We start from the raw sequence: 21,591 nt of genomic DNA, 5'->3' as shown, positions 1-21,591 counted from the left end.
GTGACTTTTGTCAGTTCACCTGAAATCTTAAAATCTTTTATTTCTGCATGTCCTAAAATGAAAACATACATATGGAAAAAACCTTACATTCTCTATGCCCTCAAAATCATTACATGGATGTCTTCAAATAAGCACCTTACCACAACAGGTACCGACATACTATGGAAAAGTGCGCAGAACACAATGTTCTGAAGGAGTGCTCATGGATACAGACCTAAAACAGCTCTAAAAGAAGTCGCACGAGGTGCCAATAGCTGGAAAAACAAAATTATTTCTCACAACCAAATTTTTCCATTTCTAAGGCAAGAAACACAACTTGAAGATCTGCAAGGTTTACTTTTAAATGTTGTGGGTTTGGAGTGGTTTACAATGCAGGTTTTGGTTTAGGGTGTTTCACTGTTTTCTAGTCACAGTACTGGGCAAATTAACTTACTGTAGCAGTATCAAGGGTAAAAAAAATCCTGTGATTAATCTGCTTTTTTCCCCCCATGATAAACAAAGTGCTGCAGACATCAGACGTCAATAAGAAACTGTCTGGGAAGAGATAATTTAAAAGGGCCTCTGAAAAAAGAAAGCAGCAGGGTGGTGTCTAGTCAAGGCATGATAAGTTAAGTTAGAAAACAAACTGGATAGTGCTGATACTAGAGCATGGTAACAGCACATAAGAATCTGGGCAAATACAACCAGAATGGTTATAATGTCATTGCAGAGAATGGGGAGAACAATAAACACACACAAAACATACTCAAGTTTGCTTGTACTAATGTTTTTCTATGAAAAATTAGTGGTTCACCTCAATTAAGTAGTTCTAAAGTCTTTTACTTCCATGTTGCAATATAAACCTGGGTTAACTAAGAACTTGTTGATGTGTGTGTTCAAAGCTATCTCTGTCTGTATTTATTATGTTTTCTCACAAATACAAACTGCAAAGACGTGTCTTGTGCTTCTTACATTTCTTTCTACGGTATGTGGCTCTCTTGCAGCATGCCAGTTTACTAACCAAGCCTGACTGGTGTTTAACATGGTTTTGAATGGCGCTCAAAAAGTAGCTTCCTATATAAAAAAATCTGTCTTATGTGTCATGATGAGATAATATAAAGAACTGAGTCACACCGTTCAACTTTACTGTAACTTCTCAGAATTCAGTGGGGTTGCTCCTGACTTTAAAAAGCAACAAAGTCAGGCCTCCCTTTTACAGGATTGTTTCCCAGGAAACTTTAGAAGTTAAGCTGCTAAATAAGTAGCTGTGTATCACAAGTTAATTCATGCTTCCCCCCTCCATTTCTTTAACAAAGAAGGTGCATGAATGAAAAGGCAGACAAAACTAATAAATAATGCATGGGGGAGTCAGGATATCCAACTTCCCAGAATTTTTCAATTCTAATTTTCGTCTCACACCTGTTTTACTTTCATGGAAACCCACTCATTTAAATAATTTTGTGCCTGACTTCCACTGGGTTTTGGAGGTTTTTTACCCAGAACTAGTTTTCTCTATATGCATCAGATCAGGCTGTTCACAAAAAACCCTGGAAAACAAAAATATTTTGCCTGTAAAACATCATCTCCTTTTTATCTTACATGAAAGACATTTTTCTGCTTCCCAGAGATACAATACACTATCCAATATTTAGCATTTTGGATAGGTCAAATACTTGTTTAAACATTTGGTACTGCTGTCATTACTCTTCCCTGTCAAAGTCTGCATCTGCAATATACCAAATAAAAACTGAGCCAAGATCAATTCAATGGACCTGTGAGAAAAAAAGAACAGTTAGGCAATATGGTCCTACCTTTTTAAGAAGGTGCTTGCAGAAGCAACATTGATCTGGTAACAAACTATCTATCCGTCTTTAAGGGGCAGGAGGCTATAATACCTCTAGAAATATGCCATAAAATGAGCCCTATGCTATCTGACCAAGGTCTTCTGCCCTCACAAACTTAAGACATGAAGAAGCCACTTTATCTGGTCTTCTGAGTTACATCTAGTTTACAGGGGCAGCTGGGGCACAGAGAGGCCAAATTCATATTCTTGGCTTCTGCAGCAACCCACATCTAGCCACCACCTCTTCCCATGTAAAGACATGTTCTGGTTACAGGACAGGTGAGAGTCCCCAGACCAGGTAAAAGCTGGAAGCATCCTGACAGAATAATTTCCAGCTCATGGCATCCTCCCTCTACATGCCTTGAATTACTTCTGGAAGTGACAGCTGCTGAGAGCACTGAAGCCCACCTGACCAACCCTACAGAAAACCTTGAGCATGCAGTGATATAACTGCAGATCCATTGATCAGTGAAGGACAACATGTTGAACTTTTGTGGCAATCACTGGACCTTCCACAGCCACACCAAATGTTCATGTTGCCCACAGGTCCTGCCATGTGAAGGAGAAAGACCACATGAGGTTCCACTCTCATTCACAAAACTTAAGTAACTCAACTAAAAAAATCTGGCTTCCTTGTTGAGTAAAAGTTCAGGTTATAAAGCAATTTTTATTCGGCCTTAATTGCACAGATTCCACATGGTATTTTTCATGTTGTTCCTAATCAAGATGAACTCACTGGTTATACTGTGTGCTTCATTTTGTTTTGCTTTTCAAACATAAGGAAAATATTGTCAACACTTTTCTGTTCCACAAATGGAAAGCATATCCCTTCCTCCACTCTAAAGGCATTTGAGTCACCCCTTTTCTTGTCAACACCAGACAGGTTGATTGCTGAAACTTGAAATGGAGCATGAAAATATTTTTCCAGAAGGACAAGAGCCTCCACTTGACAAAAAAATAGCAGACTGGTCTCAAAAGTGGTGAGCTTTGGAAAACGTTCAGTCTGCATACACGAAAGAGGAAAACCTCATTCCTGTGATAACTATTCCTACCAACAAAACTGGACAAGAATGTAGGTCTGGGATGGGCAAATTTTCCATTTGCAGATGAGCTGGGTTTGGACGCTAGCCATGGTGTCCTTCCTATTCAACTTCAGTTGCTTATCCTCTCATCACAAAGCCCATTCTTCCACAGAAACAACTGAAAAGATGTGGTCTTTGGTTGATGCTTTGGTACCTCTCTTTTCACATGGCTTGACCTAGAGAAAATCAAGCAAAGCATTCACCAGTCCCACATTAAACCACCTCTCCAGTCTATGATCAGAAGGTTTCTTTTCACAGGTTCACAAAAGACACTGACATGCTTCTGCTTCCACAGTAACCAGTCCAGGCTTGTGCAAGGAAGTTGCAGTTTAATTAAACCAGTTCAAAACCTGATGCTGTTAAATTAATGCTAAGTCTGTGGGAGGATAGATGTGATTTTGCCAAAGAATGCTTTCTACAGTTTTAACAGAAGTGGTAAGGAATGGATTTAGGCTAAATCAATATGCAACGTACTTCAACTGATATGTGTCCAAAAAATGCATTTGCACCAACATAATGAAATAGCTCAAGATTTTCATGCAGACAAGACTCAGAAGAAAATGTAACCATATTACACTTTAGGAATAATGTGAACATGCCTTGTTTTGTCCTTACCTGCTGTCAACGCCCTCCTCCACTGCCTCCAGGGGTCTGCCTCCCAGCACCTGACAGTTTTATTAACTGTCTCTTCCTGTCTTTCTTACCCTCAGGTACCCACTTGTTGGCAAGTTACACTCCCCTTTATCACCAAACCACCCCATTTGATGTAGCTCTCAAAACTGTAGCTTCCTGCACTTCTGGTAAGTTAAAAGGTTTCCTCTTCAGGGCAGTCCCAAGCTGATGTTCCACAAACTTTCCCCTATTTCCTCTACTTGTAACAGTAATAGGTACCGCAGCTTCAAAGTCAGCCTGGCTGGGTTTTCCTCAGAAACCAAAATATATCACTTCGGGCTCCGTGTCCAATGCTGTGGAAGTGTCAGAATGTGACTACTCCTTCTGTGAAGTCCATCTCTCTTCAGAGAGATGAATCACACACAGTGACTTCAGAGAGATGAAGTCACACACAGTGACTGAGCAAAAGTATAAAAAAGGCCATAAACCATATCTTAGCCTGGCATGATATCCCAGCATATGTTCAATCAGCTTCAGCCCACTGGTTTACACTAGAGTGGGGAAAGTGCTTAGGAAAAGGTCAGTTCTTACTTTTCTTGCTGTTCTTGTCCCTTCCCCCAGATACCAGCATGCTCAGGCCGAGGCTGAGATGCAGATCCTGAGGAATATTGTCTCCCCCACTGTGCCCAAGCTACCACCATGGCTGCATGAAAGCTGCAGGGGGGGCAGAGGGGATCTCTGGTGATGAAGCACTGGAAAACACACAGTGTTGAAATCATGATGTTCAGCCATTCTGAGGACACTAGGGCCAATATACAAAACAGGTTAGACAGTCTGGTATTAGACTGGCTGAACAGAGAAGACAGCTGACACCACTGGCTGACATTTTAACAAAAGGCTTGCTCTGATGCTTGATGTTGAATCAATGGCAAATTTCCCAATGGAAGTAGCCTCTGGCCACAAATGAGTAGTTAAGAATCCAGATGTGTACGGCACATACTGCTTCCTATGAGCTGTGGACAGCGCAGTCCCCATTGATTGCTGCAGTCAAAAACAAGCTGGAAGTGTCAAGCACATTAGAGTAGTACCAGTCATATAAATCCAACCATTCTAAATTTCAGGCAGTCTGTTTCTCCTGGGATACAGAACATGTTGTAAGCAAGTGCCCAGTTAACAGAAGGCATAAAATAGATTTGTCCCCCTCTCCCCTGCATAACAATGCTTAAAAGTGCAAGTTTTGGAACCTTTTTGTGAGAGAGCGGTGAGCTGAGGTAGGAAAAGTGGTCTCATACATTTCAGTGCAAAAGACAGCAGGGAAAAGGAAATTCTTTTGTGTGCCTCTCCTTTAAAGATCAGATACTTGGGAAAGTTGGTATGTTAGTACTCATTGTTAAGGTCTTCTTCAAAACTCAGGTTGTATCTTTTGAGTTCCTACCAGAAAATGTTCATGCCTATTTATTTATTTATTACAAATGTAAGCTACATTCAATTTTTTCTTATTATCCCTTTTAGAAAAAGAGACAGAGGAAGAGAGATTTCCACCTTCTCATTATTACAGAATACAAGGAATGCAATATTCAGTTCAAGAAGCTGAGAGATTATTGAAGAAATACAAAAGCAGCCGTTCCACACAAGTTGAACTCTGCCCTCGTGTGTGCAAACATTAAAATACACTTTCCACCCATCCTCTGGATCCCATTCTATTTTTGTGCAAAAGGATGCATTGGTTTATGACACTAATTATATAATTATAATTATGTATATAATTATATATTGATGCTGCATACCACCGCTTTGATTGTGACTACATGTACCAGAATGAGAATGAAGTTGAGGAAGGGATCCTCAGTAGAATATCGAGGAAGGCGTTGTGAAGCAAGAAGACCTCTTTGTTGTCAGTAAGGTAAGGGGATCTGATGATCTTCCAGCCTTGAGCAGGGGTGGGGGAGCACTTTGCCTATAGTATTTTCATAGTAGGATGCTTAAGTACTGGAAACAAACTTTATGCTGCATGATAAACGGATACAAGCTGGCTAATTCACCTCATTCTGTACTGAGTGTTAGGAAGGATATACACCTATACCTCTGCACCCAGCTGCTGCCTGGCACTCTGCTGAGGAGACCCAGGAGTACTAAGGGGATGGATGAGGAGGAGTGTGCCTTGTTTTGGTTTTTCTCTAGCTATGGTGCACATTTCATGACAAGCTTCTGGGCAAGGGAGTCTGCCAAAAGACTCTTGCTGCCCTGAAGCTGGATTACCTGGATCTCTACCTCAACTATTAGCCTTTTGGATTCAAGGTACAGTAACAGCAATGCCCTTGGCTTTCACTACTGGAAGACCTCCTCAAAATGGCTAGTAACACTTGTACCACTACTGCTGCTCCAGTCCCGAAAGACCACATGTCTGTTGTGTGCGTCAGCACTGCTCCAGTGCCACTCATTCAGCTTTACTCTGGCCATGTGAGCCAGGCTCTTGTTCTCTTCCCAAGACCACTGCTTGCACAGCATCGTCTGCCCTTTTGATTGTGGGAGAGGCAGATTTAGCACCAAGATCTACAGCTGCAAGCATAAGCTATGCCACTTTCCCTTTCTTCTACAAATCCAAAGCATGCTCATCTGAAAATTACCCCTTGTGGGAAAGAGGGCTGTGCTTTGCTGCCTGACAGAAATTCTTTCCTTTGCATGTTACATAACTGCAGAGCCAAAGAAAATGCTTCTGTTTTCCATTTCTCTTTAATCACCAAGTACTAAATACAGTCCAAATTGAGCTGACCTTGCCTGTAGAAGCCTTAGTGTTGTTTCACAGATCTTGGATTGCAAAAAATGCAGCTTTTCAATACCAAACTCTCGCAGACTACATGTACTTCAAAGGATTTATGTCTATTTGTATATACATACATATACCATTAGCCTTTCCCTTCTGCTACATCCAGATCAAAATCTCTATTCCATCTCATGCTTTTGAACTCAACTTTATTTCATTCTCTCCATATTATTTTAGTTAGCGTTATGTGGACAAAGCTGTCAAGTGAAAGTGCATAATACCATGGCATATAGAAAATTCCAATAGTTCAAAACACTTCGGCCATACTGTCTAGTTACAGGCTCTTCTAACTTTCCTAATAGAGCAACTTCATCAGTGAGCCTCCCCACGGGAAATCTGGCAGCAGTACTTTGTCAGAGGTGTACTCCAGTAGAAATGTACATTCATGGGACCATGTATTTCTTTAAAAACAACTAAAGAAGCTATTATTCCTAAACATGTAAAATGGAACAATACATGAACTGAACTCATGTAAGATTCCAGGATATTGTTCTATGAGTTAATCACTTCCCTGCATGTATTTTGTGGATCATCACTTCAATGGGTTCAGTAGAAATACCTCTTTATTGGGATAGTAGGTGGCAAAAATGCCATGACCCTTCATGAACTAAGAATGAGAAATAACTGAAGAATTAAGTTATACTTCAGGGTTTTTTTTCACGCACTGTCAGTTCTAGCTCCTTATATTCCTGTTTGGTTATTTTATATAGCTAGCATTCCAATTGAGAGTATTTCAAGTATTTTCTCTCCCACTGACAGGCAGAAAAGGAGCTGTTTCCCAAAATGACAAAGGCATGTCTATACCCAGCAACACAGATGTTCTACAGACATGGGAGGTTAAGTTCAGCCACAGCAGAAGAGACATGGGCTATAGCCTCACCAGCCTCTTCCACATTTTCATTACCTTCAGTACTCACAGAAGTGTTGTCTTATGCATACAAAATCAGTTGGAAGGAACATAAGGCAGTACAAAGTAGCTTTTCATAATGTCCACACTTAGTCATTACCTAGTTATTCCTATTCCCTGAGCACTTTGACTGCCTGACCCATAGTGAGCTGCACAGTCACCTTCAGTGGAGCTGCAAACAACACTCAGGTTAGAAAAAGTTCACTGCTTGACCACAAGTGTACCACTGGGTTCACCATAGTTCTTGCTTCCTTCTTGAATTCCTCAAAAACATTTTACAGAAATAAAGACATTTTAGGTTGAGATCTTGCTTACAACGTGGAGCAGCACCCTCCCATGCTGTTTTGCCAGCTCATCAAATTAATAGCCAAAACCCAGAATTATCAAAGACTAAAGTCGTCAAATAACTCTTGAGGAGATGCAGAGGTGGTGGCAGGATCTCAGAAGATGCTCCCGGATTGATGTGAACTCAATATAAGAAAGACACCAAGGTCTTAGAATTGTATTAAATCTCTAACCTCTGCCTGCATTCCTGCCTTAGCAAGTGTCTGGAAGGTGAATCAATGCACACCATTTAGCAAGATAAATATCCACTTTCAGTATACTTCTTTCCCAAAGGTCTTACCATCATCTGACAATCCCAGCCATGCCTTCAGGACAGAGAAACAACTGACATCTGGAGAAAGTGTCAAACCGACAGGTACAAACAGCAAAGCAAAATACTAACCTTCTGCCCAGAGAAGACCCCTGGTCTGATCCATATTCAGATGCCATCATGTTTCAGTCTTCCCAGCAAACAACAAAGCAAAATGCAAACCTTCTGCTGCAAATCCTCTGCTAAAAGACCAAGATATATCTCATTCAAGAAACCATTGGGGAATACCAAGCACCCACCTTCACTGGAGAAATGAGTTTGCAGAGGAATCACCACCAAAATCTCAAAAGAAAAGAAGAGGAATGACAGACTTCTCAGCCAGGCTCTCCACCAAGTCTCTTTATCTGTTCTCACACATTCTACCCAGCTCCTTGCTGGAGGAACACAAGGCTTTGAAACCTCTCCCTAAAAACACAGGCTCAGAAGAATGAGAACAATGCGGGTTTTCCACCCTTTTGTACAGGAGATTCCATCTTACTTGGACAATCAGGTATTGCAAGCTGTCACAGACTCACTAAGCACAACTCTGATGGTACCAGTTCTCCTTGATGCTGCTCTAGTACAAAATCTGACTGATTCTGGTAGTTCCTACACCAAGATTTGAAACCCACTCACCACGGATTGTTTGCTGAATGTGGCACTGCTAACAGTAACAAATCACGAGCATAGCACGGCAAGCTTGAGGGGCTCGGAATATAAAGGAGAGGAGGAGCAAACTGGCACTTCATCTGATCTCTAGTCTCTCTGGAGAAAATGATTGCAGCCAAGGCAAAATGTGTCACTCTGCGTTTTTCACTGACTTCTCTGAACAATGAACCAGGCCCAAGAAGCTGAGCAGACTCAGAGAAGTCCTATGGAAAAGGAATCCCAGAAAAAAGGGATGAATGATAAGCCCTGAGTTGTGTAACTGTTATGTAACTGATGGCACTAACAAAAAACAGGAGGAGAATTAAAGAGACAAACTAATTATCTTGCCTGCCTTCAGTTAAATGAAGCAAAAAGAGCCAGGGCATCTGCTGTGGGAGAGGCACCCAGAGAAAAATGCACCATTACATGTACTCCAAACTTCCATTTGTACCTGGATCCATTCTTCAAGCACAAGCAAACATTAGAGCCTCACAAACAACCCTAAGATACCATTATGGAGTACTTACAGGATCCTGCTGATAAATCAAGGCTTTTTCCATTGCATTCTGACCAGCTTATCAGTACAGCATGTTTTGCCTCAAAAATCAGTTTCTAATGTGAAATTAAAAGTCACCTACCAATTATTTGTACATATGTATATTATATTCTGAAATATGGTCTGTATCTAAAAACAGAAGGGCAATGGGATCGTGTCATTTACAAAAAACTCACTGTTCTTCTGCAGCTTCAAAAACATACTAACACTTTCTTCCAACATTTAAAATGCAGTCGGTTATACTCACTATTTTCTAAATTACTGAAAAACACACCACAAAGTGAAAGCTGCATTTGTCCCATCTGGAGAGGGGAACAGGGTGCTCCCCATTCTCACCAGGCAGCCACATCAAAGGCTCTCTACCCACCTCACTTCATTAGCACAAGCATCACAAGGTTCCTGAGACCAGCCCAGGGCTACCATCACTGCTGCGGGGACACTGCTCAGCCCGCATACAAGCTCACGGCTCACAGCCCGCACTTGCGTATCCCATCGTGCCCCAGGACTCCTGCTCATTGTCTCATTCTGGGACTTTACCAATGTCTTTACCAAGTCAAATCGTGCGGCCCCTGAATGAAACAAACCTATCAGGTAACCGAAGGGGTGAATACCGTGTTGCCAACACCCCGGCGCGTACCACGAGCAATGCGCGTGAACATCCCGTGGCGCAGGGGCAGGGCGCTGCGTTAGGTGACCCCTGCACATACACCGGCCCGATGGGCGCACAGCCGCCCTCACCCTTTTGGGTTACAGCTTCACTGGGGGGGGCGACTGAACTGACTTCACTTCAGCTCTCACGGGGCCTGCCCTCGAAGGATCGCTCAGAGGCCCTCTGGGTGCCCCGGCGGCCGGCTCCTCCGGGCCTCAGCAGCTGGACCCGCCTGCCCGCTGCGCTGAAGCACGTCGGAGAAACACCGAACCGCTCCAACGCGGGAGGGAGGAGCACTGGGGTCAGCCCGGAAACGCTGCAGAGCTCACCCGAACACCCCTACACAGCCAGAGCTTCCCCCCTCCGTACAGGACCCCAGCACCAGGGCAGGATTCCCATTGGTTGCTCCGCTTGGTGCTGATTGGGCTGCGCTGCCATCGGGGCAGGCTTCGAGCTGTGATTGGCTGCAGGGGAAGGGAAGGCCAAGCGGTACCACCCCCCTGGGTGGGAGGGGGTGTCACTCTGGGAAAGGGTTTTACCAGCAGGCGGGAGGGGGCCGTGTTACCCCGTTCCGCGCGGGTTGTATAGGCGTGTTCACAAGTGGGGCGATGGCGACCTGTGTGCGGCTGGGCACCGCGGCCAAAGTGCCCCTCCTGGGGCTGGGCACATGGAAGGTAACCGCGGCGAGCCTGCTGCAGCGGGACCCTGCCGCAGCTTCTCGCTTCGGTGGGGCCACAGCGCTGCCTGCGCCACCGACATCGCGGCCGGGGCTCCCGCTCAGTGCGGCCGTGCCGCGGCAGCTTTTGGCGTTGGGGGTCGCTCTGTTCCCGCTGCCCCTTCGCAGCACCCCAAGCTCCTGCGCCGCGGTAGGGCTCTGCCCGGGAACGCAAATCATTGGGGCCTGGGCTGAGGTCCCTCCTGCTAGGTTAAGTCTTGGCTGAACCTGCCGGAGGATTGCTCCTTTGAGGAGTGGTGCGCAGAAGTGAGGAGGCCCTGCCCCGGCCATGGAGAACGGCCCTGGTGTTAAGGCCTCAGCTCTGCAAAGCCTCTCCAGAGCCCTGCTGAGGAGTGGGGTGACAGAGGAATGGCCAGAGCCTGGTTTTAGGCTCAGGAAGCTGTGCTTGAGATATCTGCAGACCCGAGAAAGCTTTATGGAAAAGCTCCTGTTAAAGCCTCTACGTTTATCTATTCTCTGGCTGCCTAAGGAGCAGTGTGTGAGAATCCCAAATCCAGGCATGTCATACCTTTTCTCTCTTCAGTCCCCACCAGGTAAGGTGGAAGCTGCAGTGATGGCTGCTATTGATACTGGTTACCGACACTTTGACTGTGCCTACGTGTACCAGAATGAGAAGGAAATCGGGGAGGGGATCCAAATGAAAATCAAGGAAGGCGTTGTGAAGCGAGATGACCTCTTTATTGTCAGTAAGGTAAAGATCAGATGGTCTTGGACTGTGAATGTTTACAGCAGGAAACTAAAGTAGCATTGCTATAGCATTGGAAAACCTTGTAGTATAAATGAGATCAGCCCTGATACTTTTTTGTTTCCCTCCATCAGCATGGAGGTAGAGTTTGATTACTTCTTGTTTGATTATTTCCACTGATGGTAATTGTTACTGTTGTAGCTGTTGGGTAGGAAGAATGAGCTCATTGAGGCTCGAGCAAGGAAAAGAATCACCCTCCTCTGAACTGTCTGGTGGTAGTTTTCTTCCCCAGTCAGTCCTATAACACTGAACGAAGTCAAGGCTCTGAATCCTCCCCAGCATCTACAGAAAGCTTGAGCACCACAGCCCTGCTGAGGAGACACACAAGTGCTGGGGTATGGATGAGGAGAAGCCATCTGCAGACCAAGTGGTACAGAAGGAGGGAAGTAGGGAAAGGGACAGTGGGGCCAGGCAGCACCAAGCAAGGTAGAAACCCGTGATGCAGACATCCAGGATCACTCAGTGTCATGGACTGATACAGAAGAGAATCAGTTTCATGATGGCATCTCCCTGACTGCTAAAGCACAGTAGAGGAGATGAGCCTGGCAGTGCCAGCTGCTTGTTCCAGCAGCTGTGCTCACACCCTGCCAACAGGGTGTCTCTGCTGTGTGAGGAAGATGAGATTTTGGGCACCCTGTAATTTGTTCAGGGTGCAGTATAATCTGCTCAACATATGTTGCAAGGAAGGTGTCATTGGTGGGTTCTGTTCCTCTTGCTTACTAAGGAAATCAGACTATTTAGCTAGATGGTGAAGTTGCTTCTTGGTAAAAGTAGGTGCCAACCACTTCTTTCATAGAATCATAGAGTAGTCTGGGTAGGAAGGGAGTCAAAGGTCTTTGGCTAATCTTATATTTTTGTGGCTTTGCCTTCTACATTCAATGCAGGTGTTTTATGTATGGTTAGGAATAGCAAACACCTTCATTTAAAAGCTGCCTATTGCAAAGGCAGCCCCTGTGTAAAAAGGGTAGCACAAATTCGTACCTAATGAGAGCAGAGGATGTTGCCTGTTATAATCCTGCTCGACCGTCTGTGCTGCCACTGGACATACAGCCTTCAGTGTCATGGGCCAGGCCCATCACAGAGGAAGCCTCATCTCAAGAGCACTAGGATGACCTGATTCTGTATGGCCTTCCAAAGAAGATGGGACATTTCTGTCCTGTGCAGGAGATCACCCGAGAGCTTTAACCCAGGAGGTCACACTGTGCCTTGTTTGGGTTTTTCTCTAGCTGTGGTGCACATTTCATGACAAGCCTCTAGTGAAGGGAGCCTGCCAGAAGACACTCGCTGACCTGAAACTGGATTACCTGGATCTTTACCTCATCCACTGGCCTCTTGGTTTGAAGGTACAGTAACAGCAATGCCCTTGACTTTTTTCTTGTGACCGCAACTTTGGGGGAGCTATATGGCTTTACAGCCAGCAATTACTGTGGCTGATAAAGATGATCATGTGTCTGTTGTGTGTACCAGCACTGCTTTGGTGCTCAGCTTTGCTCTGGCCATAAAAGCCAAACTGTGGATCTCTGCCCTGAGACTGTTGCTTGCATATCTCTCTGATACTGGGAATGATGGTCTGAGGACTCGGAGCAGATCTCCTAGCTGCAAGCATAAAATAAGCTGCTTTCCCTTTCTCTTATGAATCAGTGTATGCTTATCTCAGAATTGCCCCTTGCAGGAAGGAGGGCTGTGCTTTGCTGCCTGTCAGAAATTTTCTGTGTGTTACAGAATTGTAGAGCAAGAGAAAATATTTCTGTTTTCCATTTTTCTCTTTTATCACCAAGTCCTTAATACAGCACAGATTGAGCTGACCTTGCCTGTAGGAGCCTTAGCATTGTTCCATGGAGACAGGAATTTAAAAGATGAAACTTCTTGGGGGCCTACATTCTTTCACAGATTAGTGAAGGAGCTAATGTCTCTGACTTTCTGGTCTTACTCTTTCTGTCCTGCTACAGTCTGATCAGTCTCTCTTGAGATGCTTATCTTTATTTCATACTCTAGTTTTATGTTAACAAAGTAATGAAACCGCATCACGGTAGCAGTAGCAAACTGCTTTTAAATGTAGTTGAAATTTGGTGTCTTTTCATAACCTGTACACAAAGGCTCTTCTAATTTTCCTAACATTCATATATTTCCCAGTAAATTTCCTACTGTTAGCAGATTTACCCTAAGCTTTGTTGTGGAAGAACTGTCACTGCACATAATACATCTTTTCAACAAATCTGATAGTGTATAGACCAAAGCTACATGTTTTCTCAGTACCTGGCTAGGTCCCCTGATGCCTGTCTGGAAAAAAAAAACCCAATTCTTCCTCACATGAAGTGAACATGTATGAGACTGGAGGCTATAATTCTGTTTTGTTTCCCCGTAGGTATTTGGGTGAGCCATCAGTTTAAGGGGTCCAGCTGGAAAACCTGTCTTTATTGGAATGGTCACAGGCAAAAATAACTTCCTCCTGGTCCTCAAGGAATGACTGAGAGTAGACAATAATTAGGGTTCTTTCATGCACTAGAAGTTTAAGCTGTCATGATTGTGAGCCTTCATGGTATTAAGTGAACTTCTCAACAGATTCTCAAGCTTTTTTTTTGTTACTGACAGGCAGGAGAGGAGCTGCTTCCCACAGATGACAAAGGCATGTCTATACCCAGCAACACAGATATTCTACAGACATGGGAGGTAAGTTCAGCTGCAGTAGAAGAGTTGTCTTCTCTCCTCAGCAGTGATTTTGGCTTCAGCAATCACAGAACGGTTTGTGAATATATGCAGAACTAGTTGAAAAGGATTCACAAAAGGATGTGGTAGCATTTTAAAAATGGACATGCTTAGTCAAGCTGTTATTTCTTTTCACTGTGGATTCATATCTCTAGTCACTGAGCTGCACAGTCATTTTCAGTGGAGCTGCAGGCCAAACTGAGCCTAGCAAAAGTTACTTACTTCACCATAACTGAATGATTGGGTTTTTTTTTTTTCTTCACCACAGTTCTCATGCAGTTCTTGAACTCAAATAGATTTTCTTAGGCTGTGATCCTGCCATCCTGCATAGTCCTCCAGTGCTGTGACAGCAGTAGAGTTAGTCATACGTTCCTTGTGTAACTCGGTGAATTTCAGTCTCATCAATAATTTGGGGCTTTGTGTGATAGAAGACATAGCACAGATACTACCAGTACACGCATTTCCCTGTGAGAATCAAAAACCTGGCAAGTCTTAACACTTAGGCTTTACTTCCAGTGAAGAGAAACAAGACCCATCAGGAAAAATTTATTCAGGTCATGTCTTGTACACTGGATGCTGACTTTGTTCCTCTTTCTGTTAGGCCATGGAAGAGCTGGTGGATGCTGGTCTGGTAAAAGCCATTGGAATCTCCAACTTTAACCATGAGCAGATTGAGAGAATCTTGAACAAGCCAGGGCTGAAATACAAGCCTGCAAATAACCAGGTAAGCTGCAGAGTGACTGCAGGTGAATAGTTTCCAGGGGTTATAAATATCTGGTTACAGTTGAATAAGGATATTGAAAAGGGAGAACAAAGTAGACACATCGTGTTTTCTAAATCACGCTCTATGGGTATTTATCAATGCAAAAAGGATAAGAAAAATTCCATTTTGTCTTGGCTTGTTGAACCACTCTCTTTCTGGAGTATTTTCCCATGAAGCATTCTCTCTGGAGGGATAAAGAGTCCAGACACAAGTTAACATTCTGACTGTAATCAATGATTTCTATAAAGCCTCTCAGAACAAAATCAGAAAGTCTCATAAGGATTCAACATTAAAGTTGATGCCCTATAGAATTATAGTCTTGTCTCACAGACCACATGCATGGTAGGATGAAGGCAGCCTGTAATTAGGAAATTAGGATTCAGAAAGAAACCCTCTGGAGCATTGGAATGCTACAGTAATTCTACAGTCTCTGCTCCTGTGTTGACAGATTGAAAGTCATCCATACCTTTCCCAGGAGAAACTTATCAACTATTGCCAATCCAAAGGGATCACTGTGACAGCATACTGTCCCCTTGGACGCCCTGACAGGTAATTTCAAAGTGGATTAGTGTGGTTTAAGTTTATAAACATTCAGAGTAATTGAGTGAGTAATGGTGCAGGCATGTATATACTTTAATTACTCATGCTAGGGAGAGTCTTTCTGCAGTGATTCTTTGTTTCTTCTGTTTTTTTCTCTGTGTAGGGATAAGCCAGAGAACACTTCCCTTTTGGATGACCCCAAGATCAAAGAAATTGCAGCCAAACACAACAAAACCCCAGCACAGGTGGGTAGGTGCTGGACAGTAGGTACTCCTTCCAGTAACACAGTCATTAAGGAAAGTGTATGAAGACAGAGAACAGCCTCTATCAGTGTTCCATGTGAACTGTGGTGCTCTCTTGTGTTAACAAGCAATGCAGTAGCCTATTCTATGTCCTAAAAAATCTCTACTACTGTCTCTTTGGCCCTTAGCCAGGAAAGTCCTCTTGCAGAGAATGAACACCTTGCATAGACTGCTAAAAGCCCAGGGGGGGAAGAAAAGGAATTGACTGTCCCAAAACTGGATGGCAAAGGCAGCCTTCCATGTGGGCCTCCACCACTTTTGTCTTTACTCTCCAGGAAATGCTACCTAGGCCACTGGGACAGCCATGATTTGAAATACAGCTGTGCAGAAGTGGGCATAACTTAGGGAAAACAGCTGAGTTTTCAAACACTTAGAACAGTCTCTGATTCCTCCAGAACAGGAACCGTTCTCTCTCTGAGTGGTCTGGTTTTGCAGGTTCTCCTTCGCTTCCAGATCCAGAGAAATGTGATTGTGGTTCCCAAGTCTGTCACACCACAGCGCATTGTGGAGAACTTCAAGGTGAGTGTTAAGAGACCCGGGTGCTGCCCTTCATGGCATGGCTTCTTCCTGTACAGCAATCAGTGATCCTTTCTCACCCTTCCCAAGCTGGCATCAGGCAGGAGGACTGGACTTTTTCTCTCTGTCTGGAAGCTAGGGTTACAATGAAAACTACAGCTGGAGAAATGATAGAGCACTTGGAAACAGTATGTTGATAACCTTATCAACAGTATGTTGATAACCTTATCAGCCTTGCTGTCTCCTGTGACTTGTGGATGAAATGGCAGGCAGTGCTTGTTTGGAGCCCAAGTGCAGTAACGTTTCTCAAAATACAGACTAAGCAATGTTAAGGGAAGGGTCCTGGTGTCGATAAAACACATTGCCCCTTTGACTGTTATGCCGGGTTTTTTCCTGACATGAATATTTCAGAAGTAACATAGCTGGATTTACTGAAATATGGAAGTCTTCCAGATGTTTCTTTGAAACTGGGGAGAAATGAGTCTGCCACGAATAGAGGCAACACCAAGGTGCTTACCAAACATCTTGGAACAGCTAGCACATGTAACTGCAACTAGAAGTCTCTTTATTTCTCTTTGCCAGTGGAGTCTCAAAAAGTCTAAAGGTACAACATTTTCCTTTTCCTGCCTCATGAAGCCATCATTTCTAAACAGCACCCCTTCTGATGTCACTTGTTCTTTAATCTTGTGAAGCTTGCCTCATTTGTTCAAAGAGGTGACTTCCAGGTGTTCCACTTCTTAGGTGTTTGACTTTGAATTGACTAAAGAGGAGATGGCAACCCTTCTCAGCCTAAACAGGAACTGGAGGATCTGTGAAATGAACATGTAAGTGACACAGCTTGTTTCTTTCAAGCTCTTATATTTTGAATAATCTTTACTCTGATCTCACAGGTACAGGTATAGCTGTTTAAATTGGGTATATTTTGAAATCTGGAATCATTTGGAGGATTGAGAATCAGTTATTTAACCCTTGGTGGCTTTATATTTTTCCCTTTATTGGCTAAAGGATAAGGCATACTATGTATTAATTGTAATTCTTTCTCCAGGAAACATTGTGCCTGGAATTCCCAAAGGAGGGTTCTAGTTGATAATTTGAGATTTTCTGTATTGGGGAAATGAGCTTTAGCCAGTTTTAAACTTACAGTCATTTTTTTTCTGTGCATATTGTAAACTGATGTCAGCTCTTATATAGGTGGTTGGGGGAGGTAATGACCATCTATAGTGCAGTATGAAGAACAACTGCTTGCAGATAGCACCTTGGAAGCCTATAGCAAGACAAGAAGTCTTGGCTGAAAAGCCACAGAAATGGCGCTTTACCCTGTAAGCAGTGTGAACTTTTTATCTAGGCAGTAATTTGGTCCCAGCACTGTTCAGTGCCTGAATAATAGGAACAGACTTGAACTTATTAGTCATGTATGCCATCTCCTTAAGTTCATTCTGCAGTTACATAATTCAGAGCCTCCCGTGAAGGCTCTGAAGTACACCCACTTTAGCTCTATAGCATTTATTTCAGCCTTGAGAGTAATCATTTCTCTTTGATTTCCTTCAGGTGCAAAAATCACAAGGAGTACCCTTTCAATGCAGAATACTGAAGATAGTTTTATCCTGCCTTCCTGGAGGCCTCTGCGGTCTAATGAGCATGTACTGCTGCCTTGAGTTGTCCACTATGTGGCTTACACACTGTATCTCTCCTGCCAGCAAAGGCATAGTGTGTGTATTCGGTGACATGAGGTTTTTCTTCTTTGGTAGAAGGAAATGGTAAAATTGTTCTCAAGAACAAAATATGGGCTATAATAATTCCCTCATCAATAGATAGATTAGTCTCTGCATGGCTGAAATAGCAAAGCAGAAAACCTGAAGAATGAACTAGCAACTGAATAATTTTTCTTGTCTTGGATCACCTCCACTTAAGGCTGCAGGGTAAGGACGTGAGCACAGAAGAAATACCCATCCTGAAAGAACTAACTACACAATCACTGCCTGAAGATAAAAGACAACAATTAACTTGACTTCTAGACCACAGCCCCAAGCTTTCTGGGAAAGAATAGTAATTGGGAGAGATTGCCATACCTACAGATGCCTAATAACTCATACTGGGCATTGTTTCTGTCACATTCTTTTACAGACTGAATCTGAACAGAGATTAGTGTTCAACTTTATTCTTACATATTCTTCCAAAATAAAAAATACTTAGATTACTGCTGGTTTGGATGCTCTATTCTAATGTGAAAAAATGCCAAAGCCATTTGGATCAACACTGTCACTGGAAAAAATGATCCATATTCAATTTTAAATGATGTCTCAGGAGCATCAAGATCTTGTCTTGATCAAAAGTTTAATAACTTGATGTAATAAATTTTGGTTGATAGAGTGGTGCTGCCATGAACAGTTGAGTATGACAAGCCTTGGTATGGGCAGTGGATCAGCAGTGACCAGGAGACCTACACCTGAAACTGCTGGAAAACTACAAGGATATATACTGCTGTAGACTAATTTGGTTGGTAGCCTGTGCTGACATCTGGCTATTAAAAACCCAGAGTAACAGAGAGTGGGGTAAGAGAGAAGATGGTGTTAAGCAGGTGTCTGATACTGCATGGAAGCAGAGGGTGTAAGGTGGAACTGTTAAGTGTAAATACTGGGCTGCTATGCAGAGCCTGACATTGAAGCAAGTGTGTTGTTCCCTCTGGCTATGCTCTGCTGACTCACTAGCCTGGTAACTGCAACAGGTCTCTTGTTAACTCTGTCTACCGGTAACGCTTTTCCCTGACGTAAGCCTATCCCTCTTGGTGGAGGATGCAGGTGAGCAGTGCTAGAAGGTGTTTCAACAGCGTGGCACTTCAGGGGTCCATAAGTGCAGTCAGTGTGTCTTGGACTAGTGAACACAGGCTATCTGGAGTACAACTGTTGCATTCATCAACACCAGAACAAGCTGCAGGATCTGACAAAAGCATATGAAGTCTGAGATGTATCTTGCGCAACTGGGTGGTCTGGAAACTTCCTTGAGAACAAGGTTATTAACAAAAATCTGCTTTTGTAAAGGTTGACAATGTTAGGACCTAGTGCTGACTTAGTCCTTTCCCCATACTAATAGTGTAATTCAGTGTGCAACATGTGATACACTTATACGAGCTTGAGCTATTTGTATTATACATGCACCTGTGTTACAAACTAAAGATGTACAAAATATGTTTGACAGATGGCAGAAAGGCTCAAACATCAGATGTCACAGGAGCATCAAGATCTTGCCTTGGTCAGGAGTAGACTAGATATAGTGAACTACAGCTGACCAGACAGTGCAAACAAGACATGTTTGAGGAGTCTTGGCACATGTGAGCTATGGATGTGAAAGTGACAGGAGAACAATACCTGGAAGTGCTATATGAGGAAACTTGGACTGATTTGGCTGTCAGCCTGTGCTGACATCTAGCTTTATAAACCCCAATAAAGCAGACTATGGGGAAACTTCACTATGCAGATACCCAAAATGCACTGGACATGAGGTGTAATAGCATGTGTTAGTGCTGAGCCACTGCCCAGAGCTTGGCACTACAACAGGTCAGCACTGAGTGTTGTATTTTCACCATGTGAAACCACACTGACTCACTGCCGTAGTAGATGAGGGACACATATTACACTTTGTGAATGCTTCCAGATATTGTTCTCTCTAACAGGAGAACAATCCATCTTTCATCTCCATAGCTCATACGTACCAAGACTCTTTCTGTGTATATATATACTCTCCCTGACAGGCTACCCCAAGATTGGTCCATTTGGTTAATTCAGCTTAGCAGTGTCACATTGCCTGGTGTTTCCTTACCCCATCATAAGTGCAAAAAGAACTTAGCCTTTTTGTGTGATTAAAAAGAAAAGCTTTTGGTTTGAGGGCTGAGCGAAACTTGCACTTTGGGCTTAAGCATGATGGTTATGACAGACAGGACAATGGACCTCAGATACATTACAGCTTTATGTTTTGTTAGCACTTACTCTCTTTCATTCCAACAGAAAAAAACAACCCTACAATGTGCAAATATTCATCTCAGTACACTAATACTCAGATCACATAAGATCACATAAGATATTCCAAAATAGACACATACAGAATACATCTAATATGCTTTTCAGATGGAGGTCATCCAACTATTTCCAATCAAAACTTCCAAAAGAATGTATAATGCAACTGCAAGATAAGGCAAAAAACCATGGAAGAAGTATTAGAGCAGTAATCTTACTGCTAATTAGTACTTACAGTCAAACAAAAGAATCAGGGGGCAGTACTTCCCGCTTTGTTTTTGGTGTGTTTGCGAGCTACTGATAGGGCGGGGGGACTAACATATTTCCACATTTGAAAGGCTCTGTGCTGACCATACTTGTCTTTTACTCCTGGGTCAGATGCAGCAGTCTTTCTGGGGGAATTCACCTCATCTAACTTTAGGTGTCCACAGCATGTGGCACCCCAGGGCCAACATCTAAGTTCCACTCATATCTGAGATGTTTGAGCAAAACAAGGCAGCAGCATTCAGTATGATTCATTATGCCTGGGTCCAGGACTGCTCTTAGCTCTGACCCATCTTGCTACTTAGGCTCTCCAGACCTCATGCACTTTCTCCCTCGCCTGTGAACACAGGTGAAGTCAGCTGTAATCACCTGCATTTAATGGACATGAACCCTTCCTGGGACAATTCCCACCAATAAAATCATGCAGTGCTTTTCTCTACTGGTAGCAGGGGCAACCACCCTTAGAGAAGCCTTGAACTTCTCTGTCATTACAGTCCAGGAGCAAACCAGGCAGCCTTCCTACTGGTAAAGACTGTTTCACTGGGACCTACCCACTTTCATCATTTTGAGTCTGGTTCTTCTCAGATGCCAAATAGTGCTCATCTCTTGAGGCTATGATTTTTGATGAATTAGAATTATTACATGCAAATGCCAATACAACAAAACTGAAAAGAACTGCAATAAGTATCCAGCTTCAGTGCAAACCTTCACACACAGTCAAATCAGGCCATTCTGCACATATAGTTCCTCATCTCATGCAAGGAACTCTTGGGCATTTTGCAGTACTTCCCAGCCTATTTCTCATCCGCTGACACGTGGTGTTTCTTTCCCGAAGGTCCTACCCTCATTTGACAACCCCAGCTACGCCTTCAGAACAGAGAAACAAGTGACACCTCCTGTGTCTTGGCATGATCCAGGAAAAGTGTCACACCAACAGGCAGAAACAGCAAAGCAAAATACAGACCTTCTGCCCAGAGAAGACCCCTGGTCTTGACCCATCTTCTGATGCTGTCATGCTTCAGTCTTGCCATCCCAAGTCCACTTGAAGAGAATAAAACCTTGATAAAAAGTCCAGGTGGGAAGGAAAAAAATCCTGGTGTCCATAATACATGTTGCTCCATTGTTAATTCTGTTGTCCTTGACTGAAACTGGTCATCAGGATTTTGAAAGTCTTAGCTGAATTAAGTGAAATATAAAAGTTTTGTAGATGTTCCCTAAGAACAGGCCGAATAGATGCGCCCTTCACAAGCAGTAGAGATAATGCTAATCGCTCAC

The 21,591-nt window shown here is 43.4% G+C and overlaps 2 protein-coding genes and 1 long non-coding RNA gene across 4 annotated transcripts in view; 2 read left to right on the top strand and 1 right to left on the bottom strand.

Moving 5' to 3' along the window:
- Window positions 1–2,469: 2,469 nt before the first annotated feature.
- On the bottom strand, window positions 2,470–21,346 carry LOC134162611 (uncharacterized). The gene is made up of 2 exons (XR_009964378.1): window positions 21,281–21,346; window positions 2,470–3,080 (listed from the first exon to the last, which is right to left on the bottom strand). It is a non-coding gene; the product is annotated as an uncharacterized LOC134162611 (long non-coding RNA).
- LOC134162609 (aldo-keto reductase family 1 member B1-like) overlaps window positions 5,345–21,591 on the top strand; it is a 31,255-nt gene continuing 15,008 nt past the window's right edge. The window contains exon 1 of the mRNA XM_062616612.1: window positions 5,345–5,419. The gene's annotated coding sequence lies outside the window, so the exon portion shown is untranslated. The remainder of the gene's footprint in view (window positions 5,420–21,591) is intronic.
- Window positions 10,328–18,239, top strand: LOC134162610 (aldo-keto reductase family 1 member B1-like). Of its 2 annotated transcripts, none has more exons than XM_062616613.1 (10): window positions 10,328–10,408; window positions 10,994–11,161; window positions 12,442–12,558; window positions 13,808–13,885; window positions 14,523–14,645; window positions 15,133–15,233; window positions 15,388–15,469; window positions 15,962–16,045; window positions 16,784–16,866; window positions 17,591–18,239. In XM_062616613.1, exons 1-10 carry the CDS (start codon window positions 10,343–10,345, stop codon window positions 17,631–17,633), a joined length of 945 nt encoding a protein of 314 aa, XP_062472597.1. In that variant the 5' UTR covers window positions 10,328–10,342; the 3' UTR covers window positions 17,634–18,239. The 2 variants fall into 2 exon arrangements, with proteins under 2 accessions (XP_062472597.1, XP_062472598.1); XM_062616614.1 differs by having other exon boundaries at window positions 10,332–10,460.

Source organism: Pezoporus occidentalis, unplaced genomic scaffold (assembly GCF_034315485.1).
Source record: "Pezoporus occidentalis ecotype Australia unplaced genomic scaffold, CSIRO_AGI_Poc_V1 ctg19, whole genome shotgun sequence".
In the NCBI taxonomy this organism is placed as follows: domain Eukaryota; kingdom Metazoa; phylum Chordata; class Aves; order Psittaciformes; family Psittacidae; genus Pezoporus; species Pezoporus occidentalis.
The sequence above is the reverse complement of the archived record's forward strand: the minus strand, read 5'-3'. Positions and strand labels throughout refer to the sequence as shown.